This window comes from Myotis brandtii, unplaced genomic scaffold, assembly GCF_000412655.1.
Source record: "Myotis brandtii unplaced genomic scaffold, ASM41265v1 scaffold410, whole genome shotgun sequence".
Taxonomy (NCBI): domain Eukaryota; kingdom Metazoa; phylum Chordata; class Mammalia; order Chiroptera; family Vespertilionidae; genus Myotis; species Myotis brandtii.
In genome coordinates this window covers 3,142,600-3,168,909 of record NW_005365764.1, presented here as the reverse complement: position 1 = coordinate 3,168,909, position 26,310 = coordinate 3,142,600, and the positions used below count along the sequence as shown (strand labels likewise).

Sequence of the window (26,310 nt, the reverse complement as noted above, 5' to 3'; positions counted from 1 at the left end):
TGCCCTGGGTTTCAGCATGTGCCTGGCCAGCCAAGGAGCCTGGCCCTGCTGCAGTTCTAAGCACGCTCCTGGCTGCTGCCCCTTTGGGATCCGGCCTGTGTCACCCTTTGCTGGAGAGAGGAGGGGTGGGGAACTTAAGGCATTTTAAAATGAGTACGGTGCATTTTGTTTTAACCCATGAGGCAAGTTTTTTGAATGAAAACTATAGAAGCATGAATAATGGAAGCATTCTCTGTTACTGTAACTATGCTTGAATCACAGAAACACTGACGAGATTGCAATGTGGTTTTAATGGCCTCAGAGATCCATTTTAACAGAAGAAACCACCTATAATCCAGAAAAAATAAAAGCGACAGAGATATTTCCCAAGATAAGAAGGAAGTTTAAGAGAATTTCATCTTTTCATAACAGGGTCCTTTTGAGAGCTTTTCATAGTTTCAAATTCAGTTCACACTGGCCCTAAAAGAAATGGCCCCCTTTTGTGAGTCCTGGGTCTGAGATAAAGCTAGGCGGTATCCATCTCTGCAGCAGCCTCTAACTTAAGCAACCCCATTTCCTTTAAGTGCTTATGTCAAAATTACACAGGAAAAAGAAAAAAAAGCCATTGGGCAAGTATACTGTTCGCGTCCAACCGTCTTTCCCGCCCCCACGCTCCGGAGCTGAATTCCTCAGGCCCTGGGAGACAGCTTACCTGAAGTCCTTCAGCTCCTGCTTGCCACTGCTGTCCTCCCTTCTGCTTTCTCCCAGGTCGGCAGCAGCTGCCAGCTGGAGGCTTCGGGTGATGGGCCCGCCACTCCGTTCTCTAGATTTTACATTGAACCGGTCTGTTCTTTTCTTACCAGCCAGGGCGGATTTGCTTTGTAAGACGGCCTTGCTTTTCTGTACCCTCACGTGCAGGCTCCGGGCCGTCTTGCTCGAGAGCTGAGCAGAATGATTCTTGGCCACAGCTTTGGGCTTTTTCCCCTCAACATGAGTTATTTTGGCCATTCTGATTGGACTCGAGTTCCTTAAAGAGGAGGTTGGTTTCTTGGACTTCCCCGAAGCTGCAAATTTGACATTCTGCTTGGACCTGAAGGACGAGGAGGGCAGTGGGACCTGTGCGGGGCCTGAGCTGCGAGCTCTAGTCTTGCCCAAAGGAGCCTGCGTGTTTTGCATTTTAATCTCGGCATCTGCGGTCCGTCTGCGGTGGTTGCTGCTGTTTCTGTCACTACTTGCAGGTGACACATGCCCACCTTTCTTGGACGAATGGGAAACTTTTTTTTTGGGAGGAGAAAGCGGTTTTTTGGGACAGCTGAAAGCAGCATGCTTATTCAGGCTTCCTATGTACGTGAACTCCCGATGGCAATACGGACAGATGTGTGAGGAGGACTCTGAAGCATTTTTTAAGTCCGCCTTCTGCTTGGCAGATTTGTTTTTTTGCAGGATTGCTTTCTGAACAAGCTGGTTTTTTTTCTTCAATGCATTTAATTTGAGCTTATTTGGTGACATTTTGCTGAGTTCGACACTAAAGTTCAGTCTTTTGGGTTGTCCCATTCGTCTAAAGGCATTTTTCCCAGAGTTCTCCAAAACCACCACGCCGTTTTTGGGTTGCACCGTTTGTTTCAGCGGTACTGGGTTTTTCCTAGGGGTGTACCTCTTCTTGTCGCTGGCAGAAGCGCAGGCCAGGATATGCTTGTGTAACTCGGGCATGTTGTCTACACCTTTGCCGCACTTTGTGCAGCGAATGGCAGTGCTAAACGTCTGTGGAATGTTGTGTGTAGTGAAGTTGGTGGCCGTCACACCGATACCCATGGGGTTTCGGTGATGGTACTGAAATGGAGGCGGTTTAAAGCTTGGGTAATGTTGATTGAGACCCAATCGAACATCTGGATCTTTCGTCTTTATCCCAGAAGCCATTATTTTTATGGTCGTGTAAAGCTCTTCAGAAGAATCATTTAACTCCTCTTCCTCTTTTGACGTTTCTAAAGGATCTTCCGGCAAACTCTGCATATGCTCTGCGTGGGCCTTGCTGGGATCTGTAAAGTTCTGCGGCCTCAGGGTGCCACTCTCAAACTCATGGTGTGTGCACACCTTATCCGGGTGCAGATCTCGCTGGTGCTGCTGCAAATTGCACAAAAAAGCAAATTCTTTTTTACAAACTGAACACACAAAGATATTCCCAACTCCATGAAGCAAAAAGCGATGTTCTGACAAGTCAGTTTTAGCCTTAAAAAGCTGCACACAAAATTCACATTTGAAGGGCCATTCTTCAGCATGAACAGATAAATGTTTGGTTAGATCTTTAATGGAAAGAAAAGGTGATTCACACACATTGCAGACAAAGTTTTTGTTGAATGTTTCCTGAACAATATCCTGTTCAACTGCAGATGGGGGTTCTTCCCTGGGTTTCAGATCTTCATTCTCTAATTCCTCCTGTTTGAAAGATATCATGGGGAGGGAGGCTTCCAGATTATCCCCAGAAGAAACAACGGATGACACTGCTGACAGAGGAGGTGGTGAGGGGGAAGAGGAGGAAGATGAAGAGAATGAAGATGAAGATGCAGAAGATGATGAGAGTGTTGGAGGCCCCGGAGAGGCAGCAGACATGAGAGGCTCTACGGAAGGAATGGGAGAAGGCGAGGGAGACACCGTAGGAGAAAGAATCGGAAGTGGGGACTGTGCAGTAGCATTTGAGAGTGGAGAGGGACACGGGAGAGGAGACGCCCCGGAAGAGGGGGCTGGAAGAGGTATGGTAGGCAGGAGTGGAGGAGGTGGTGTGGCAACAGTTAGCACAGGAGGACAGGGCGGAGGGGATGAGGGATGTGTTGGCATCAAGAGAGGAGGCAGCTGCCCGGAGGAAAGAGAGGGTGTCTGGCAGGCAGGAGATGAAGGAGAAACATCAGGTGGGTGCTCCACAGGAGGGGCAGATAAACTCGTGTCAGGCCCAAGGTCAGGATCTGCTTGGGGATCCAGGGATTTACAAGGACTCGGGCTCCTGGTGACATCTGCCGTGTTTTCGATGGGCACGCCGATGCCATTGTACTCATTGAGAAGGACCTTCTGCAGCATGCAGGTGGTCGGCTTCTTCTTCTTGACAGCACCGCAGGCTGGCTGCGCCACATTGCTGTCTTTGAATTCCTTGCTTTCTGAGTCCCCACAAGGCTTTTTATGCACACTGAGATCTAACACAGACTCCCACTGGACCGGAGGCTTGCCGGTACCCTCAGTCTTCTGTTTGACACCGCTGGATAAATCCAGTGGCTGCTGGTTGCACACAGGGCTAAAAGTGGAACTGGCGGCCCACTCTTTGGATACCTTGAATTCATCAAAGCATGGCGGGCTCACGGTTTCCCTCTCGTCTCTCCCAGACAAACTCCACACCGGGGAGGAGTTGCTATGATTTTCTAACTTGGGCTTTTTGGAACCCAGAACTGCATCAGTCCACACTACTTTCCCATCGCTTTGCTTTCCGAAGTCTCGAAGGGCAGGACTGTGCTGTGGAGAGCTGGGAGGGGAGCTGGTCCGCCGCTTAAACCTACTGGAGGTCACGGGCAGCATCGACGCAGGAGCGGACACACAGACAGGACCTAACTTAGTGATCTCAGCTGCCAAAATCCCTGCAGGAGGAGTTAGTTTATCCTGGGTTTGAAGGAGCTGCTTGAGCTTTGACGACAAGAACACGCCTTTCTCTTTGTGGAGAGACACCGCCTCCGTGGTGGAGATGCTAAGGGGCAGGCTCAAGGAGCACGAGGGTGCTATGGGCTCAGGCTCTGCTTCAGCTTTGATTCTGGGTAACACGGGAGGACTAGCAGTTCTCCGTCTCTTGGACTCACTGTTTGTGCTGCTGGAAGGCTCTTTAGGAAGATTATCTGCTATGGGGACCTGTGTGGTCTTTATATTCTGAGTAATTTCCACTGTAACTGGAGTGAGCAGACAGTTTATACCATACAAGTCAGCCGAACTGGACTCCATCTCAATCACATCACAGTTACTGGTGCTGCTGCTGGTTTGAATTTTACCATCAATATAGTAATTTAAGTTCTCAGAGATATTGCTAGAAATGTCCATGATGTACACGTCATCTGCCTCCCCTTCCTCCTCGGGTTCAGTGCTGGGAACGTAGACATTCTGGGGGGGCTGGGCCCGCTCTGCGGGCGGCTGGGGCTCTTCCAGGAGGCCTCCTTTTCTCCGCACACCTTTGGGAATCAGGTGACGTTCATGAACCCTGCGCTGGTGCCGTCTCATATTAGTATGAGTGCCAAAAACCTTCTTACAGTATTTGCATGGATGAAGCTCTTTAACTTCTCCATTCTCTTCTACAACAGAAGAATTTACTGTTTCTTGGGAAGCTTTCTCTGAACTCAAGATCAGACAGTCTTGCCCAAGATTGGGAGGAATCGAGTCATCTTTTGGAGTGACACTGTCTCCAGATTCTTTGCCATCAGCTGGGTCCTCTGATGGCTGTAGTGTTAGGCCGGCTTTTCGCTTTAACCCTGCCTCATGGCGACGCTCATGCCTCCGCCTGTTAATTTGGGTGCCGAATGCTTTCCCACAGTACTTGCATTTGAAAGCATGGTTGACTGTAGATATATGGATGTGCATGTGCCGTTCCAGCCCCTGTTTGGTTGTAAACTTCCTTTCACAATGCTGACATGGAAACATTAATGTTTCAAATACATCACCATTGGCTTCTTCCTTAGTTTTGGGAATTTTGATAACAGGAGTTACCTCTGGAGAGTCTTCAAGAGTTTCTTTTGAAATGTTTTTTGGTTCTTCTAATAAATCTTCTAGCTTCTCATCACAGCGTATTTCTGGCTCTTTCACAGAACTTTCATTTGGCATGTCAGCTTCTTCTTCCCCCTCTTCTTCCAACCCATCGTCTTCCTCCTCTTCCTCCTCCTCCTCTTCCTCCAAGTCATTCACCTCACAATTTGTTGCTTCTAGCTTCTTGTCTGGTTCTTCTGTGTGCAGCTCGCAGGCAGGGAGAGGGGTTCCTAGTTCTGGAAGCACATCCTGATTAACCACCTCCTGAACAGCTGTCTGCTCAGCTGCTGGAGCTGAGGGCTTCTCATCCTCTTCTTTGGCACCTGAAAGCAGAGGGAAGTAGAAGCATGGAGGTGAGGGCAAAACTAGCCGATTTAAGATCAATTCTTATTATTCAAGTTATTTCTCTTAGTACTTAAAATGTGTAAGGAAGGTTATGATTAACAACAACAGCTCTACATTCTCATTTATAAAGTTATATTGCACTTAAATCCATTTCTTTCATTCATTCATTCATTCAGCTAATATTTACAGAGCACCTGGTATTAACCAGACAATACACTGGGCAGTGAGGAGACATACGTGAACAAAGAGTCACTTGGAGCTTAGATTCTTTTCTGTGTTTAGTCACACATATATAAATATTTTTATTTATAGGAATTGTGGTGCCTAAAATTTTGTTGAAGTAGCAGACACTGAATTTCAGGAGACTAGTTGTGAATTCCAAACTGAAATAAGCTAAATATATTACCTACCAGGTTAGATTCTTAGTGGTCTTCCTTGAATGGAATGATTCTCTCCTCCCTTCCTGACTAAATCTACATTTTTAGAAGCTAGAACAGTTTCCAGAATCATATGATCAGGATTTTTTCAAGTAAAAGTAACTTTAGAGATCATCTCTTCTAAGCCTGATCAAATTATTAGCAACTCAGGAGTCTCAATGCCCAAGAAGAAACCCAGGTGGGCAGGGAAGGACTCACTGGTAAGGTGACAGTTGAGCAGAGGCCTAAAAAAAGTGAGTCATGTGAATATGCAGGGGAGGGGAGCCCTCTGGATAGAGTAAACAGCAGATACTAAAGTTCTGAGTCAAGAACTTGTTGGATGTGTTCAAGGAATAGCAAGGAATCTGGAAAGACTGTGGGGGTGAGGGGGACTGGAGGAAGGCAGGAGAGCAGAAGATGAGATCAGAGGCCAACTCACACAGGACCTTGCAGGCTGCTGGCCTTAACTCGGAGTGAAACAGGGAGCTGAAGTTCTAACAGAAATATGATATAACTCACTCATATTCAAGAGAATCACTCCTGATACAAGGAAGATACGAAGTTCCAGGAGGATAAGGGTGGAGGCAGGGAGCCAAGAGCTGCATCCTGCAGGAGAAGGGACAGGGTGGGGGCTAGGGTGGCAGGGGAGGTGGTGGGAATGATCTGACTCTGGATACATTTTGGAGGTAAACTAACAAGATGTGCTTGCTGACTAGCTGTGGTGAGGGAGATGTCAAGGAGCCACAGCAACCGCAATAATCCTGTTTGCTAAGCAGTAGGAAACTGAGGAAAGAGCAGGTGTGGGCTATGTGTGTGTGTGCTGGAGGAAAGTAGAGTTCATTTTGATGTCTTAAAACTTTGAGGTACCTGACAGCTATCCACGTAAAGATGTTAAGCAGTTATGGATGACTCGAGTTCAACAGAGGCTGAGTCTAGAAATGTTCAAGTCCTTAGACACAAAATAGTATTTGGAGCATGGGACTGGACGAGGTCACCTGGAGAGTGAATGCAGACAGAAGAGAGGAGGGAAGACTGCCCCCAGATGACTCCAGTACTTAGAGGTCAGAGAAATGACCAGTGAGGTAGTTGGAGAATCGAGAGAGTGGTGGCTTAGGCTAAGTAAACGAAGTTTCAAGGAGGGAGTGATCAGCTGTGTGCAGAACTGCTGAGGGGTTGGGTAAGCTAAGGACTGAGAATGGAGCATTCCCTTTACCAAGGTGGATGTGTGGTGATCATGGTAACAGTTTTAGTGGAGTAGTGGGGACAAATGCCTAATAGAGTTCCTAAAAGAGGGTAAGGAGGGAGAGACAGGGAGACTATAAGCAACTCTTTCAAGTTTAGCTATAAAGAAAAGCAGAGAAATGGAACAGCGGTTGGGAGAAAACCTAGGGAGAGCAGGGGACTCCCAGACAGGAGCTGTCACAGCGCATCTACTGCTGACAGAGAGTGTCCTTCTCCACAGTACCACCTGTCTGTTGAACTAGGCCCCTTGCACTATATACACTTGAGTTAGAAAAGCTCTGGGACCTCCTGGCTTGTTAACTGGATCGTCCCCCCTTTCGCTGGGCAAGTATTTACTGTATGCCAGTACTAGGCGAACAACACTGTCAAGATCCCTATCCTTATAGAGCTACAGGAAAGCAGGCAGGCAACACCACTGTCATAAATCAATGGTTACGCCTGTGGAAGTACATGCTGCTACAGAAGCACACAAGAGGAACACTGTATGTGGCTTAATCAGGGGAGGCTTCCTAGATAAAGTACTGGGCAGTCTGAACGTGAAGGTCAAGGAGAAAAAAGGAAAGGCAGCAGGAGGAATCAAAACATGTAGCACACTGTGAATTATTCTGGACTTACAGGTGGGCAATGGGGAACCATTAAGATATTTTAAAGCCAGATGGGAGGATGCCAGATGGGAGATTTTGGCTGTGATGTGGATTAAGGGACCGGGAAGACACATTACTGCAGGCAACCAATACTGATGCAGTGGTATTAGAAGGGAGATGCTGCTGCCTACATTAAGAGATGTAGCAGTGGAGGCAGAAAACAGTGGCCAGATTATCAAGATAGAAGAGCCTGTCACAGACCTGGTGAACGCCTGGACACAGGGGAAGTGGGGGCTAAAAAGGCCAACTGTGCCAAGCTCTCTAAATGCACGGTTTCCTAGGAGTATCCGTCTTACTTTTACCCACATGCCACCATTTTACTGGCAACGAGGCTTCTGCTTCTAAACAGAAACCAGTCTTCCCACCCCTCCCCCCCCAACAAATTTCATAAATTCCATGAGTTTTCCACAAACTGAAAAACCAGTCATTTGATGGTGGTAATGTATTTCAAATTAGGAGCTAAGTCCCTTTTGAAATACTACATGTTCAACACAGACCCAACATGTTGCTAAAAAAAAGTTGGAATGAGACTACAGAAATTGAAAATAACATCTGTAAGGCACAAAAATTTCTTTATGGAGTTTTTTTTGGGCCAAAATCTGTGGCGTCTTTTAATGGAAAAAAATATATAAATGTATTATTTTCTTTCTCTGTGATTGGTAAACAATTTCAGATTTGAAACTGTCCAAAGCAATATAAACCAAAACACAGCTCTGCTCACTAGTAAGGCCCACACCAAAGTGTGTCCATGTGGTCGCTGAGTTTTAAACATAACGGGAGGTTTGGGGAACAAAGGAAGAGTCTGGACTGCTTGCTCAGACCACTTTTTTAAGAATACGCAGAACATTCAGGAATGACAACTACGCTGTACAGAGCCAATCACACTTTAACCAGTTATTCCACAAAAAGGTAAATATTAATTATCTTTTTTCATGGGGCCTGATGTTGTATCAGGAAAAAAATAACTGTCTTGAATTTTCGAAGGGGGAAAGGGGCTCCTGGATTTTTGTTTTTAATTCTGCCACTAAACGTAAGGAGGGTCCTTAGTATTTTTGTTGTTCAAACAAATGTCTTAGCAAATCTGATATCAGCGGGCAGAACTTAGTTTTATAAGGTTCTGGGAAATAAACTTGTCCATTCTTGCTTCATAAAATGCCACAGGAAATTACAATCCTTTATGAACGTCATCACCACCAAAATGGCTTAAAAAGAATAAAAATATTGTTGGTGGGTTTTTTTCTCTACAAATGTTTCTTGAAAGTCACAAGCCTTCATTTTGAAATTCGCCTATTTGGGTCACTATGAACAACTCTTGAGCAAGCTCTGGTCTTTGCATAAATTGACCACATAACAAATTAGGACATAGCTCCCTCTTTTCTAATAGCAATAGTCTCAATATGGTGGCTCAACTGAGCAATCTGCCTTTCTGATTAACTTTCAATCCATGTCTCTGAATTCTTACAGCATGGAGGGCCTAGAATATTAGTCCTCAGAAGAGACCATATGCCGAACCGGTTTGGCTCAGTGGATAGAGCGTCGGCCTGAGGACTGAAGGGTCCTGGGTTCGATTCCGGTCAGGGGCATGTATCTTGGTTGCGGGTACAACCCTACTGGGGGGGCATGCAGGAGGCAGCTGATCGATCTCTCTCATCGATGTTTCTAACTCTCTATCCCTCTCCCTTCTTCTCTGTAAAAAATCAATAAAATATATTAAAAAAAAAAAAAAAGAAGAGACCATAGACAATTTAGTAGGAAGAAACACGAGATAAAATAGGAATTAAAATTCTAACAAAGGAACACTTTTCACTCTGCACATTTTTCATTCTGATATATAAAATCAAGGGTATTTAATATTTTAAGTAATTTTTTAACTGAACTACAAAACATACTTAAAGTATGCAAAACGTAAGTATAGAGCAAGATAAAGTGTTTACAAGTAAATACACCAATGTGCCCACCCCACACATCAGTGGACTGCCCCCCCGTCTGCCCCTGTCAGTCTGACTCCTGTCATCATAGATGTTTTTTGATGGTTTTGAACTTTGTAAATTATTTATAAATGCAATCATATAGAATGCTTCATTTTATTTTAACCAAGCATAATTTGATTTCTAACAAGGAAGTTCTTTAGTACGTTTTTGAAGGGGATGGGGAATGTGAAGGGCTTGTAGGGGACCTTCTTGCTGTTTAACCTTTTCTTAAATGACTCTCAGACAGGCATGCCGAAGAAATACAAAATTATAAATGGTGATACATACCCAAATCATACAAGCCCAACACCCCAGCCTACCTTCTGCAGAATCTCTCATATTGGCAGAGGTGGGGTCTGGCTCGCTTGTCTTCAGCTGTATGTCTTCAGTTTTGTTTCCTTTGTTTTTATTTTCCTGGGGTTTTTTCTTCCCTGAAACAAATAAACCATTTATTTATTTATTTGTTTGTTCGTTCATTCATTCATTCACTCACTATTACCCCGAATTCTTGAAGGAGACAATCACTAATATAATCAGAACAAACTGTCTATTTCTGGGCAACTATCACTTCAATCCCTAAAGAAAGGAATAGATGATGAATACAAATACTTTTAAGTCACATCAGAGAAAAAAAAACCATAAATCATGTATTTTTTAGAATCTTGGGCACTAGTTGCCTCATAACTCTAAGCAACTATCAAACTAATAGATAATATATTCTAGAAAAGTTAACAATACTGATGTCACAGGAAAATTAGATGATAGCTCTCAGTTTTACTACCATACACATAAGAGGGACTGGCAGAAATTCTCCTAAGAAGCATGTAGGAAAAGCAACACGGGATAACTTGGGGCCCTTTTAGTTAAGATATGAGCACCTATAATTGTCAAAGTAAAACAACAGAAGCAGAGAACCCACTGAATTGTAAGGAATACACATGCACAATGGCTCAAATAGCAAAGCAGAGTAATTATGAATAATTCACTGTGGCCGGCCGGCACGGCACTCTGAGGGTCCTGAGGGACTCAAGTCGAGGTCCAGAACAGTTCAATATTTCATTAACGATTTGGAAGCTGGAATTCAGGAAACATTAACTGAATTCCAAGTGATACCACAGTTCAGAAGATAAGAGGAAAATGCAGCACATTTCTGACAAGCTGGAACAGTGAACGCAAGTCGCCAAGATTCTTAGTAAAGATAAACAATGCTAGACTGGTTACTACTACTGGAGGCTCAGACGTTTGGTCTCATTAGGATTTAACCAGAATTTGCAACCCCTCTTTGCCATTTTTTAAATTCCAAGTTTCTTATGCCTGGTAGCTTTTAGTTTTCAGTTTTCAGATTCCGAACAGGTCCTATCACCTTTCCCAAACAGTTCCCTTCTCTTTCTGCAATGCTCTCCTCAACCAGGCTTCATATAGCCTCCTGAGCTTTCTCTTTTGCAACCAACAGCCGCCTTGATCTCTAATTTAGTAAAATGACAAATTAGAAAACATTGGCAGTTTCTGGAAAATGGTATTCTCCATAACAGAGAATCACTACAGAGCAGCATAATTAATTAAACTGTACGTAACAGATGAAACTTAAGATCAGAGACACAAAATATTATCACTGCAAAGATCATAATGATTAAAAATAGAAAACATTTGTAAACAATACAAACCAGATATTAATCCTAAAAAACATCACCGGATTTTGAGAAATATTTAAGAGATTCAACAAGAAAAAATGAATAAAATACTTAATCAGCCATTTAATGTTGGTCTTAAAAAGAAAATTCTAAAACACCATTTTGAATCCCTAATTCTTCAGTAAGAAAACAGAAGTTTTCTGCAACTGCATAAGAAAGAGTTCACTCAAACACATATCTGAAAACAAGGCAATCCAAAGGCAGCTAAAATGGAACTCAGAATTCACTGGAACCACGCCCCGGTGGGCCCAGAAGCAGACTCTTCATGGAGCAGGTAGATTCACGTCTCCGGGTGGGAGGATTATAAACCCATGCCCTCTGCAAGGGGCAAGGCCATGAAAACATGTGACACGGCCACAAGTCACCTCCTCTTTCAAGTCTTTCTCCCTCAGTCAACAGCACAGGCGTAAATCTGATAATGACAAAGGCTCCTGAGGAATCCAGTTGTGCTTTAGGGAGTTTGGATTCTAACCTTTCAACCAGTTTTCTTATCCTCACGATGACATATGCCCAGTCCATCTCAGATTACTGGTAGCAAACAATGCAAATACCAGTGACTGGCTACTAACAGGAACTGCTCCAGTTCTGCAGGTCATGCCTCATAAGACTCACGTCAGGACTCCTGCTGCCCTCAGACATTACATTCAAAAGTTATATTCAGAAAAATTTTCCCTGGATCAAAACCACAAATTTGTTGTAAGATATCAGTACCACCTCTTGTACTCCAAACAGGCCAAGAAATCTGACCTTTCTTACTGAATTCTTACTTGCTACTACTTTCTACAGGTATGAGCTTTCAAAATACATAAGCACAGAGGTATGGTCTAAAGCTTCCCTCTTATGCCTAACCTTACTCACACTGTAAAATTTAATAGAAATACAGACATTAATTTATTGTACTACAGTACCTTGCAAAAGCAATTCAAAGATTTTCTGCAACTTCTCAAGCACTATAGAGGCTAGTTAGCAGGCTATATAAAAGAGTAAATTGCCCTATGTGAACAAAGTACTAAGTGAGATTTCTAGATTTATGTTATAATAAAGCAAAGTACAACTTTAATAATACCATTCATTAATATGTACTCAGAACAAGATCACATAACTATCTAAAAGCTAAAAATATTATTTGAAGTTTTATTCTCTGCCTAAGGAAGTATGAGAACACCTAGCTGATACTGAATGTCAAATGTCTATTTTTGGACTCTCCAAACCTAACCAGTGAGAAATATCCCTCCTGCCCCCAGGTGCCCTCTTTCAAACCCATAACCAGGAAACCCTGATGCCCTGTGAAGAGAAGCCACTTTCAGTAGGAACATCTGCATCCTATTCAGAGGGCTCCCAAGAGCATCCCACCACAGGCTACTGGAGGCTGGATAGCAGGGGTTCAACTGTAGCTCAAGTGACACTTGGACCAGATCGCGGTCTGTTGTGGGGCTGTCCAAGGCGTCGGAGGACATTTAGCAGCATCACTGACTCCCACTCACTAGATGCCAGTGTCACCTTCTAGTGTGACAACCAAAAGTCTCCAGACTTGGCCAAATGTCCCTGAAGGGGGGGGGGGGTGTTCCCCAGGTTAAGAACCACTGGGCTAAACCAATATAATATGGGTTACTAAAGATAGGCGAGGTTCTGCAGTTTATACATTTATTATAAAATTTAAAGGAAATATTTGAATAACACTAATAAACCAATTCTAAAAAAGGAATGGAACAATTAAATTTACCTCCCATGTTCCTTTCAGTAAACAAAGATAGACTTAGTTTATGACAGACATGCAACTATCATAAATCTAATGATCCTTCTTTCATGGAACTGAGATTATTTGGTACAGGAAATGTTCATCGGAACACCTAACACTCGAGCTACTTCCCATCAGGACCACAGACTAGGGTGAAGGAGCTACTGAAATCCCCTGGCCTACCTGTTTTTTGCAAGAGAAACCAAACGCCAGGGCCCCCAAAGAGACTACCCAGTCTCTGACAGAAGAGAAATTAGAACCTGGGAGTCCTGACTCACACGAAGGTATGCTTGGTGTCACTCACCAAGCCAAATATTGCAATTACAGGTATGGAAACTGCTCCATTTCCTTAAATCAGCACATTTTTTTCTGGATACTTGGTTTCTGTTCTTTATGTAATCAAATTAAAATAAAAAAACAAACCTATAATCAAAAATAACCTGGATGAGGACTCTGACAAAGCGGAGAGGGGACCAGCTGGTTTCTACTGTGAGAGCTGGTGTGGCAGAGCCCACTGGGAGCCTGGTAAGCACACGTGTGCACTTACCATGAGGTTCCTGAAGGGTCCTACACAGAGGCTACTGCCAGCTGCGTGCTCCACTTGCTCTAAACAAGAAAGATATAGGAATGAAACACGAGGAAAGTGAAATGGAAACCATGACAAAGAACATAATGAAGCACAGGACAAACTGTATGCTTATATATAAGGAAAGGAAATACACACACAAAGATGAAGAAAACGAAATGAAACAGAAAGAAAACAGCAGTTGTCTACTGCAAGGTCTCACCAAAAAATAAAAATAACCTTCGTGTTCTTAGTTAGGGATGGGATGTGGTATACTTACTCTCAGGCCTGTGCCGTGCCCATAGTGTAAAACTGATGTTCTTACCACTTAAGCACCACTCGGCTATTTAAGACCAGAAAGTCCCAATCCATGCCTCTCATTTCAGAGACACCCAAGGACCAGAGACGTGAAGTCATCTGCCCCAGGCCACACGACTAAATTACCTCTAGAGTCAGAATTAAAACCCAAGAATGATGATGCTGCTAAAAGTGCTCCTTCTAGTACGTTTATTTCTTAAGACCAAAAATGGCATAATAAGGATACCTTATTGTTTAGAAAGCACTTTATAACCCTTATTCACTCAGTTTCAAGGGCAAATGAAAGTGGTATAAAGACTTCTACTGCATTTATAAGAAAGGAACAAAGTGGAATGCGGATTTTTCTCCATTTCAATTTTATCTTATGCCAGAAACAAGTATCAGCACAGAACACCAATCTGAGCAAATATGATTAACCATTAAATAATATCAATAGAACTGGATTTTCTAGTGAAATAGTTGCCCTGGAGGGAAACCCGGCAGCCACGGTGGGGGCTTTTAAGGACAAGTGAAGCATTGTACTGCTGGCGCTTGGATGCGAGGTGCAAAACCAAAACTGCCTCAAGTGCCACAGGATTAAGTTCTGGACTATGTTGCACTCTCCCAATAAAGTGAATAAACACTAGGAAATTCTAGAGAATAATGTTTCACTTGAAAAATGTTCAGGCATCAGAGAGAATGCAAAATTCTAGAAGGATGGCATAAGGTACATTAAAAAATTATTACAACAGTGAAGGCTCCTGCATTCGGTGATTTAAAGGAATTACACGTAGAACCATATGTAACTCTACATGCGCTGCCTCCTCACTGGGGAACTACTCAACTATGAAGTATAAAATCAGAATTCACTATCAGCAGGTCTGTCTGATCTCTGGGGAGCTCCCCACCTTACTCAGATGCACAGCTAACTGCCAAACCCAGAGAAACCGCATCGGTGAGAGCCATGAAAGGTCATGGAAATGCGTGGGAGGAAATGGATGGGCTGCCTGAACAGGGACCAACACCAACTCTCCAAAGGGTGGGTGGTGCCTGTGGCCTCACTCCCCACCACTCCATCCAGCCCATGATCCCTGCACCAGACTCCCCACTCCCCACGGTTACCTCTGCTCTCATCATCACAAAACCCAATTTCTTTACTTATTAGCCCCAAGTTTCTCCTCCACCTTTGGCATTTGATGGTTCGCAACCATGCTTTCGTAAAATCTTCCTCTTCTTCCTGCCCAAAATGAGAGGGTCACTCGTAGGAATTGGAAGATCGGAAGCATGTTTTCACATGAGATTGAAGAGAGGCTCCAACCCAGTACTCTGCTAAGCTAAGGTTACAGACCATAGAGAACAGAAGAGACACAAATGACAGAATTAAGGGGCTACATTAAAAGGTAAGAGAGAGTCCTGGCCCACGGCTCAGTGGTTAGAGTGTCAGCCTGCACACCAAAGAGACTCAGGTTCAATTCCTGGTCAAGGGCATGCACCCATCCCCAGTCAGGGCAATGGCAGGAGGTACCAATTGATGTGTCTCTCTCACGGCAATGTTTGTTCTTTCCTCCCTCCCTCCCTCCCTCCCTTCCACTCTCTCTTAAAAAAAAAAAAATCAATGGGAAAAGTATCCTTGGGTGAGGAGTAACAAAAAAAGAGAGAGCGAATTAATTAACAGTGCCATCTGCATTTCAGACAAGTTTGAGAAATTCATCATAAAGCCATCATACATCTTTTTAAAATTTTTGAAAGGCAAGGGTGTAATTTTCGTGAAAGTAGGCCAGTGTGGCACTGATATCAGCACTGGGGATGACTGATTCACAGAGGTAAGTCAGAATTCTGAAAGCAAATGAAAAGCTTAACAGGGGGAGTGGGAGGGATAAAGGTCATATTAAATGAATTTTTATAGGATTAAAGACAGAAAAAAAACAAGTTCTCTAACAGATCAGGTAGCAAGGAAAGAGAACCAACAGATAATAGCAAAGCTGTTAGCTTAATGAATGGCCAAAATGATGTTATGTGTAAGCTGGTCAAGGGTGGTCAGAGCAAGGCCTCAGCTGTGCTTTACATCTGGTGGTAGTACAACATTCTGCAGCTGGTGTGAGAAGCTGGACACATATGTAAAACTAAATTTTCCACAAGGAATTAACAGTCCATTTCAATTATTTCAATATCCTTAATGTATGCTCAAAAAACCCAGAGGTCATCAAAAGCCACTGACAGGATGATCAGGCAACCTGGCACAGAACTATGAGGACCGGCATCAGAAACTGTCACCATAAAGGTCAAAGGTTACACAGGGCGGATGTGTTTATCAGCTGATCAGAAGTGGCCCTTACAAATGGCCAAGGTGAGATCAGTGGGTAAACAAGCCACTTGGGGCCTTAGCCCATCAGTCCGTGTGTTTGAAAGAGAGACATTTGAAGCAATAAGATGCTGTAACAGTGGGTTTTTATGAACGTAATACGCTATACGTTTTCTACAGATTTCTTTTTGACATGAAATAACTCTGAAATGTACGTGATGGTAAGAAATTCTGTTAAGCTCCCTGGGCATAATTTCAAATCTTTTTTGTAAACTCGCCAAGAGCTGTCTGTAACCTGGAGGCAAATTATAAAAATAAAACCTCTCTCGTTTTAAGTTGGTCATGGTATTAAATCAGGACTCTAGACTTTGCTTCCAACAGAAACAATGGAAAAGTTCTGGATACTTCGGAGCTGCAGATCACAGTATAAATTCCTGGAATGCTTGCATCCTGCCAGGGGGGTGTGCCGCCTTTGCAGTCATGGCTCCTCCAAATGTCAGGCTGATGGGAAAACAGCAAAGAGCACATCTGAAGGGACCTTTAATTTCTCTAAAAAAGGTTTTTAGTGGCTCTGACTGGATAATTCCAAATCCTAGAAATAAACTTTTGTAAATTCAAATTAAGAAGGCATTAAATTTCCTTACACTCTTTGGAACCTCAGAAAGTCTTGTGGCATAAACAAAATTATTTTAGAAATGAATTAAATACCTCTGAAACTTAAAACTGTTATTCTGTTCTGTTTTAAAATTATTTTAATTTCTAGCATTCTTCTAGTGGATTTTCAGGAGCCTTTATTTTACAGGGAAATAATATATACCTAAAGTCTGAAACCTCACATATAAAAAGTGAACTGGCGAATACAAAGTACAGAACTTAATTCAAGTTCAGGTATTAGTCCCCTGTGGCCAAACAAACCAGGACTGGGAGCTAAGCGGGGACAAGTGCCTGGCAACCCCCTAAAACAGAGGGGACAGCCACACCCTAAAGAATTGTCTCAGCTAAAAGGAAAAGGCGTTTTTTCCCTCTCAGAGCCCATGATAAATTTTATAACACTATATCCTGATGAATTAACTATAAAACTTAATTTTAAAATATTTCCAGGAAGTAAAAATTAGATATAAATCTGAGTCAAGAAGCAATTACATCACTTAAAATTCAATCTTTACATGTTTATAGCAATTTTAATAGAACAATGGTCAAAGCATTCAATAAAATCCGTCTACTGTTTATCCATGAACATAAACTGAGATGATCTACATTAAGATGTTGACAGATGGCTCTCATTGATGTGATTACTGATGAGGGCATAATACCTGTTTTCCTATCTGTTTGCATTTTCTAATTTTTCTAGGTAAACATTTGCTTACATTATGCAAAAAAAAATAAAAGATTTTTCTTAAAAATACCTACGAATGCAAAATTAGTGAGGCAATTGAAAATGTTTTCTTTGGTTGAGATTAATACGTGTAATTTTATAAAATACAGTTTGGAAAAAGCCTTAACTTTCTCCTTTGCCTGCACAGCAAAAGGTCTTACTGAAGTGTTTCTCTGTTTTCCAACTCTCACCTGTACACCCCAGTGTAAGTGTCCAGAAAAGAAGCATTATCCCCAGAAACACCAAATCCACAAGACACGCAGTTATAAAGATTTAAAAGGGATTTAAAATATTCATAACAGACATTAAATCGTCAAAACTGCTTAAGCATTCAAATTGCCACTGATGGTTTTTGGTGTACATACATCCTTCAACTCTTTTTCCCTATGCATCACATTACTCCAAACAAAGAGTTAATTGGTCTTCCTGTGAACAGCCACATGCCTCTTCTTTTCTGGTTTCACTGTGTGTGTTTGGTTATTGTAGCCAGCATTATTTAAATCAGAAACCTAATTTAAACAACCATATTGAGTGCCTCCCAGATCAATGTTTTGGCAGTGGACTGTGAGCACAATATGTACTTTTATTTTGCTTCTTCTAAAGTGCAAAAATTAGACAATGGCACTTGAATATGCCTCATTCTGGTATTGGTTTAAGAAATTCATTTACAGCCCTGGCCAGTGTGTCTAAATGGTAAGAGTATCGGCCCATGTACCAAAGGATCTCGGGTTCAATTCCCAGTCAAGGACACATACCTGGGTTGCAGGTTCAATCCCCAGCTTCAGCCAGGTCTGGGCTCCTGCCCGAGGCAACCAATCAATGTGTCTCTTTCACATCAATTTTTCTTTCTCACTCCCCTCCCTCTCTCTTCCTTCTACTCTCTCTCTAAAAATCAATGGAAAAAAATATCTTTGGGTGAGGATTAACAAAAAAAAAAGAAAGAAGAAATTCGTTTATAAAAATAAGAGAATTTAGAGATACTAAACTCCTAATCCAAGCATGTCAAACTCGTGGCCCCTGGGCTGCATGCCTCATTTACTATTTGGCCCGTGTTAGCCTTTGAGTTTGACATGCTTGCCCTAATCCCTTGGACCTACCATGAAATGACACACTTTCATTCCAGGATAATTTTTAAGGCTCTTAATGACTATTGCTAAGTGACCTCACTGCCTTCTGTCCAAGCCCTCAGCTGTCCTCCAGTCCCTTTCTGGCCTGCAGATGTGCTTCTATCCAACCTCATGGACTGAGGCCTCACTCACTGCTCCAGCAGAGAGCTTGGCCTGCTCTAGGCTGACGCATGCACACTGGCTAGCATAAATTCACCCACTCCTACAAACTCCAAACTGCCAAGGCATCTTTAAGACTCAAGAAACAGAGAAGGAACTAAAAGGTATTCTCATACAGTAATTATTTTTAAATCATAAATTACATTTAAACTCAAGTCCAGATTTTTTCTTATTGATGTTCACCTAAAAACAAACCTATTACTAGCCTATTTAACAACACATCTATTCTCTGATGTACTAGCTCGTATCAAACTACAGAATTACTCAAATTTAACCCAAGCTCACCCTGGCCAGTTTTGCTCAGTGCTAGATCGTTGATCCAGGGATAGACGCGAGGGTCTCGGGTTTGATTCCCGGTCAAAGACACGTACCAGATTGCAGGTTCCATCCTGGACCCAGTCAAGGAGTGTGGAGGAGGCAACCGATCGATCGATACGTCTCTCTCACATGGCTCGCTCTTTTTTTCTTTCTCTCTCTCTCTCTCCTTCCCTCCCTCCCTAAAAAGTAATGGGAAAAATATCCTTGGGTAAGGATTTAAAAAAATTTTTTTTAGCTCAAGCTCACTATTTTTTTAGATTAAAATTTTTTCCTCTACATCAAGCATGTCAAACATGCAGCCCTCCGGCCGCGAATTTGACATACTTGCTCTACATGCTTTGTAAAGTTTCTGGAAGAATGGTGAAGTAGAAGTATTTTGATAATTTTTCTTGGGTGCTTATTATCTACAAGGCCCTTTGTTGAGAGCTAAAGGGAATTTATGTATTTTACTACAAAGAAGTCTGCACTGGTGGAATTTCAAATTGAAGTTTTATATCTAACTTTGTACAAAACAAGCAAGCCCCTTTGAGGAAAGGCCCTACTAATGTCAACAAGAAGCAAATTCTGAGTAGAAAAAATATTCCAGAAATCTGTATTTCATTAAAACAATTTTTTTTAAAGGAAGGGAAGGAAGGAGGGAAGAAGAAAGCAGGCCAGTGGGGAGAGGGAGGGAGAGAGACACAGAGTGGTCGACAGGAAGAGAGATGGGTGATGTAAAGAGCCATACAGCCAGGTACAACGGGATGCTGAGAGGCTGCGGAGGGAGCTACAACCTGCGGCCCTCCTCAGGAGCACAGCTGGGACCTCCACCTTTCCAACAGGCGCCAGCACTGAGGTCACAGCCTTTTAGAAACACTAAGTCTCATTCTGCAAGTCTCCGAGGGTTATCCCACATTGTCCTGCTCAATATTGGGATAAAAGAAGGCCCCCAGGGAGGAAGGACTCGCAAAGGACTAGGGTTTGCAATACAGCTGTCTCCTAGGCCAGTGCCCATGATGGGAGGGTCTCACTCTCAATCTAGTCACTCATTTCACCTGCTCCCAAACGGTTCCTGTGTTCCCATGGGTCACACATCTTCCCTGCAAAGAGCTGACTTCAATGAAAGTGAGACAGTCCTGGACTCCCTGGACTGGCTCCTCTCCCTCTCCACTGCTGGGTGCCACTCTCAATAATATAGGTCCTCAAAGGACAGATGCCCACAAAACTGAAATTCACAGAACTCAAACTATACTGTGCAGTCTTGGGCAATGCCTGGATTAACGAGAAATAACCCTGCTCATGGCAGATGGGACCTACGATACACACTGGTGATAACTACCTGCTTCTGTCGAGGGGCGGAGAAAAATGAGATGATGTGCATAGGAACTTTGCAGAGTGCCTGACACAGACTCAATAAACGAAATCAATTGTCAGGATTGGTGTGAGAAGAAACCAATAAATTACAGAAACCCCACGCCTACAAGCCTGAATTGTCAGCATATGTTCCTTCTTATGAAGACAATGGCATCCTGCTTCCACTAACAACTCCAAATTCATCCATTTTTTTGTTCATTGGTTCTACATCAGTTCACATGACCCCACCAAGATATCAGTAAGGAAATGTACAATCCAATGAGGACAGTTTTAACTGAGAGGTGAGAATGCTGGAAAACACCAATGTCCCCATCAATATATACTAATGCCCTGACAGCAAAAGCTGTAAATATATTTCATTTTTTAAGTCTGTAATCCACTGATTTTATTGCTGTCTCTGCTTAATTTTTAAAATTAAATACACAAGTTCATACTTCAATGGTTCCTAACCTGTAAAGGAAGAAACTTTAGGCCCCTTTGAAAACTAGATAGTACCTAAGGCTCCAGTCCCCAGATAGTCACACATAGACATTAACACAAAGTGTGGGGACACAGGGACCTCCTATGCTATTACAAGTCAAGTTGTGAGTTTACATGAAAGGGAGTGTGTGATCCCTGGGAATAAAAAAAAACAACCCTGACAGCTCAGATTGCTCAATAGAACGTTGCACTGGTAATCAGGACATTTGTTTCCTTAAAACTGATATTGTCAACTTAATTAGTAACTTCTCCTAAGAAAATGGCTCTTTCACACTTTCTTCCTGATTTCACATCCAGAAGGATGTGAGCTGACAGATTTCCTTATCTATCACATACAGCACTGAAATCGCTGCCACACAGTGACTTCCAAGACTGTCTGATAATTTAACATCTAAGAAAATGTATCCAAAGTTCGTCTAAAATGTCACGTGCCTAAAACTTGGTAATAACAGTCAAGCAGAGCCACTTCGAGTGGTTCGGACCACACCAAAGTAAGGCAGAAGAACAGGAAGAAAATAGAAAACCCTTCATTTGGGCAGCAAGCGAACAGTGAAACATGAGTTCCCTATCTCCAACCTGTAACCACCGGTGTCCTAGTTTGGTAACTAGTGAAACAAGACAGCTTTTAAGAAAGAAGCAGGTCTCTAGCATCTGAGGAATTCTTTAGTACCTTTATGTGTATCTAGTTGCTGCTCAAAAGCAGCTCTGTACTCTTACCTAATTTGCAATCTACTTCATTCATTAATTTGCAATATACTCCCTGTCACCAAAACAAACTACATGTTTAAAGAACATGTTGAAACTGTTTATTTTTTTAAATCCAGAGGTGCCTCAATAAGCTAATGGACAGGCCGAGTGACCACGTAACTAATTTTGCTGGTGCCCACCAATGACAATGGAACAGACCAAGGTCGGTGTGCCACGCATGTTCCTTAGGAGGCTCTCGCTCAAGGCTCACAGCAACTCTACAGGTAGGTCTTATCCCCATTTTACAGACAGGTAAGCTGAAGATGGAAATACCGAGAGTAACCTGTCCAAAGTCACACTGCTACTGATTGGTGTGAATCTGAACTGGGATTTGAACCTGGCCTTGTAATTCCAGCATGCCACAGTATTCGGTATAGCTGGGTCAGCAATTTTTCCCTTCTCTCCTCCACCCAACATACACACACATTTCAGGATTCTTTTTAATACTAGTAGTTATCCCTTTGCAAAGTAGTAATCAGGTTATCTTTAATACAGAAGCTATAGCGAAGCCCCAGCAGTATACTTGCACCCCACTAAAAAACACTTTGGGTAGCTGCTTACTTGTTTTTATAATGTGCTTTAGCATAAAAATTGAAGTCGGGTTGAAGGCATTAACGCAATCATTAACTATGAAAACAGTTTACCAATTCCTCCTACTTTTTGACAGTCCTCCATGAGATTTAGAGGACTCTGTCTCTCGAAAACTGAAGAGAGTCAGAAATAGTTGGTTAAGCATCATCTCTTCTTGATTTATGTTTTCTACACTCTACTACAACCATGAATTTAATTTACTTCGGCATACAGACAGTGATTTACATTATTTTCTATCCTGAATTTACCATTTTGATTGAAACAAAACTGCAAATAGATATTTATTAAGCTTAACACTAAAATTTGCTCGTTATCAAATAATCCTATGATCATACCTAGTAAGGAAAAGATACCTCCTGCGGTAATACCTTTAACAGCGAGTAAAATTTCTTAAAACAAGCACATTTGGAATCTTAAGCCCTTGTTCAAAATTCCAACCAAGAAAGAGTGAGATAGCCACTCCTTTTTATTACTTGTTTTGGATACCAGTAAGAAGGAAATTGTAATTTAATGTGTTAATCCTACAAAAATTAAAATCCAAAATGTGTAAATAGACAAGATCGTTCCACATATAAAAAAATTGAAACTGCAACTAATCAGGTCGCTCTGTCTGCACCGTAAACCTAGTAGAAATGAAAAGAAGACTTAGGTCTCCACTGCTCACAGAGAAGATACCAAGACAGGCGGTGGAGGGCAGGGAGCCCGCCCTCACAGGGACCTCGGACATTCTGCTTAGAGCCAGTAGTTACTTTATTCCATGGAGAAACGGGTCCTGATAATCTCACACATTAAAAACAAAAAATACAGCCAACAGAGCCAGAGAGCCATATTTTACCCCTCAAATTGGCAAGAGAATGAAAACTGACCGGAAGAAGCCAAACAGTGGAAAGAATAACAAACGGCACAAAAATCACCTTGTTGCCCATTCTAAACCGTATTGCAACTTCAAACACTGCACATAATTCCATTTAGAAGTTCTAAACATGGGTGAACAAACCAGTTTGCCTTCATTTTTGTGGCATGTGATGGCTTAGGAAACCTACAAAAGACTACATCAAGAGTTAGGATTCTGAGTACAAGAGGAAAAGACTGTTTATCACTGTAGCTTCACAGAAATAAAGAAAGAGGGGACTTTAACCTAAGCTGTATTTATTGCTTTTCTTTTTAACCAAAGCAAAGATAATCCTCTGCAAATGTATGTAAACTAGCACAGGACAGCTTATTCATGAAGGGCAAATTAGGTTTTGGTTATAAACTAATAAAAACATATAAAAGTCAAAGTTTTCAAAGTATTAAATTAGCAAGGATTTTAAATGTCATAATCTTATTTTAGAAACTGACATTTGTATATACCACACACATACAATATCATTTTATCATTAGAATAAATCTCTGGCCTCTAAAATTATTCAAATATTCTCTGTATATTAAAAATAAATGTATTAACCAATAGTAGCATTTAAAATAACTATATAACATTTATCACATTAAAACTTCCATAAAAAGTATTTTAAATTTTGGGGTCAGGTCACAACCACAAAAATGGGAAAGAGCTATAAAAAATGCTACAAACACTGAAAACTTTCTAGTCTCTTACCCATAATCCCACAAGACTTTTTCTTAATATATGCACTGAGCTTTAACCTTTTAAAGTTACTGCTTCATAATCTTTAGAGAAAAGGGTAGAACAAAAAGAAAAATACTTGAGAAATTTGAAAAATGAAAATTCAGATTACTAAGCATGTGTCTGAGGCATGGTGGGGGTGGGGTATTAAGGACTTATTAAATCTTTAAGGGACAACTGAATAAAGTCCTCTCAGTAAAAGTTGCAGATAGAAAAGGCCATTTTACATTTTTTTACAAATTCAAGAAGTTTTTAAAACTTTATAAACACATACATATTCTATAGACTCTGTGGTGAAATAAATACAATTAAGAAAGCAAACCCTGCCCCTCATTACGAAAATTCAAGAGTGCATGTGGACAGGTGCAGTGGTCGGCAAACTGCGGCTCACGAGCCACATGGGGCTCTTTGGCCCCTTGAGTGTGGCTCTTCCACAAAATACTGGCTCTTCCATAAAATACCGACTTCTGCGCATCGGCCACGAAGTTTCAATCGCACTGTACGTGCGCGCCTGCACGTGGTATTTTGAGGAAGAGCCACACTCAAGGGGCCAAAGAGCCGCATGTGGCTCGCAAGCCGTGGTTTGCTGACCACGGGGTTTGGGCAACTCCTCTCTCCTTCTCAATTCCTTTCATGCTTTTCTCAGGAATGACTCAAGTCACTAGCATAGGCACAGCTCTATCAGTAAACAAAACGTTTGAAGAAGGTACTGCTTCAAATGAGATCCTCTTAGAGGGGGAAAGTAAAAAATAAAAAGCTACCCCCCAAATAAGCATTTGACAAAACAAACAAAATCTCTAGTTTTCACTGAAGACAGTGAAAGAAACTAATAACAAGCGCAATTTAACTCAATGATATTCACAAACAAATCAGAATTGCACATAGTTTCTAGATTTAATTTTTAGTGTATGTTAATTAAAACACGTTCACGATCCATAAAACTCAGTGTATAAAAACATTTAAAATTATATTTTATTCAGTCATTCTCAGTATTTGGCCAGTCATTCTGAACAAAAAACACTGGCACAGAGGAGGAAGCTCAACACCACGGGGCTCTTAAAATCATCGGTAAGACCAACCAGGGGAGCTCTGTCACCTCACACCCAGCCTCTCTGCCGCAGTACTGCAGCGGGAGTCAGGCAAAGGCTATGTCTCACTCTGCTCTGTGGTTTCTCAGCTGATTTCAAAAACAATATAAAACTTAAGAGAAATAAAATATTCCTAAGAAGCTCGAGCAGACAAATATGTTAAAAAACACTTAGACAGCCCGGCTGGTGTGGCTCAGTGGTTGAATGTCAACCCATGAACCAAGAGGTCACTGGTTCAATTCCCCGTCCGGGCATGTGCCCAGGTTGCGGGCTCCATCCCCATTAGGGGGCATGCAGAAGGCAGCTGACTGATGACGTGTCTCTCTCACTGATGTTTCTCTTTATCCCTCTCCCTTTCTCTCTAAAAATCAATTTAAAAAAACAACACATATTTTTTAAAAAAATAAAAAAACACTTAACTGCTAGCAAGGAATAAAATGTACTCTGTCAGTGTTTTAAAAAACTGTTTTAGGTGATCAAAGGAATACAATAAATCTATTCAGTCCATAAACCCCCACAAGAAGAATAGCTGAAGGCACTAGTTCTCACCATAACTTAGCTTTCCAATACCAAAGACTTCACCTAATCATACTATATCACCTTATTATTTAGGATTAAAGTGAGCCATTCAAACTAAGTACTGAAAATTCATCTTGACTAATTGGCAAAGCCTTATAAAACACTACTACTTACTCAGTATAACTGTTCTATTTAGAAACATTATGAATAAAAACTGGATTTAGGTAAGGCCAAGTAATTTTAATAGCTGGGCAAACTAGGGCAAATCACGTGACCTCTCTGAGTATTGGTTTCCTCATCTACAAAGGGCAATGATCAAAATAATCACTGCTTTGTGGGGCCACTGGAAGGATTAGCAATGAGGTACAGACGCTCCTAGGCTTACGATGGGGTCACATCCTGATAAACCCATTATAAACTGAACATATCGTAGTCAAGTGTTGGGGTCCAGCCCCAGCAGGTCCAGGGGTTCCCAAAGGTGTGGACGGAGTCAGCGAAGAATGAATGACACAGACAGCGTTCAGTTGATCAGCATAGCGAGGTTCTCTAGCCAGGTTCTGTCTTTATTGTCCTGTTATATCTGTATTTATACCAGTTGATTTTAATCCTATCCATTCTATTCCAAAGGTTAGGGTGTTTTGTTAATCTAGTTCTGTTGAGTTTAATCCTGTCTAGGTTAATCTCTGTGTTCCATTATAAGGGCTATTCCAAGGTCACTGCTCTACTGATAAACTACAAGGAAGTGACTGAAGGAGATTATCCTACCCAGTAAAGGTTATGTACTCCGAGCCCCGCTGTTTGCCTTCCCTGGGACTGCCCTGTGTCGGTGAGTCTCCAGGGGTATAGGCTTTGGTGTTTTTCCTGGTGGGCAGACCCCTGGGGATGTGGGCCCAACAAGTCCCAAATTTATTGCCAACAGTCTTAGTCCAAGTTCTTCATAAGTAGTACATGGTATTTCTGTAACACTAGGGGGTTT

At 42.0% G+C, this 26,310-nt stretch overlaps 1 protein-coding gene across 4 annotated transcripts in view; it reads right to left on the bottom strand.

The window, feature by feature from the left end:
* PRDM2 (PR domain containing 2, with ZNF domain) overlaps positions 1-26,310 on the bottom strand; it is a 59,988-nt gene that overhangs the window by 25,989 nt on the left and 7,689 nt on the right. For 3 of the 4 annotated variants that reach the window (XR_001363524.1, XM_005873459.2, XM_005873460.2), the window contains exons 2-4: positions 13,337-13,395; positions 9,681-9,791; positions 692-5,066 (exon numbers count right to left, since the gene is read on the bottom strand). Coding sequence is in view for 3 of the 4 variants with exons in the window: in XM_005873459.2 (XP_005873521.1) it covers positions 692-5,066; positions 9,681-9,699 (4,394 nt within the window). In the remaining variant the exon portion in view is untranslated. The remainder of the gene's footprint in view (positions 1-691; positions 5,067-9,680; positions 9,792-13,336; positions 13,396-26,310) is intronic. The other variant, XM_005873461.2, reaches the window with a different exon arrangement.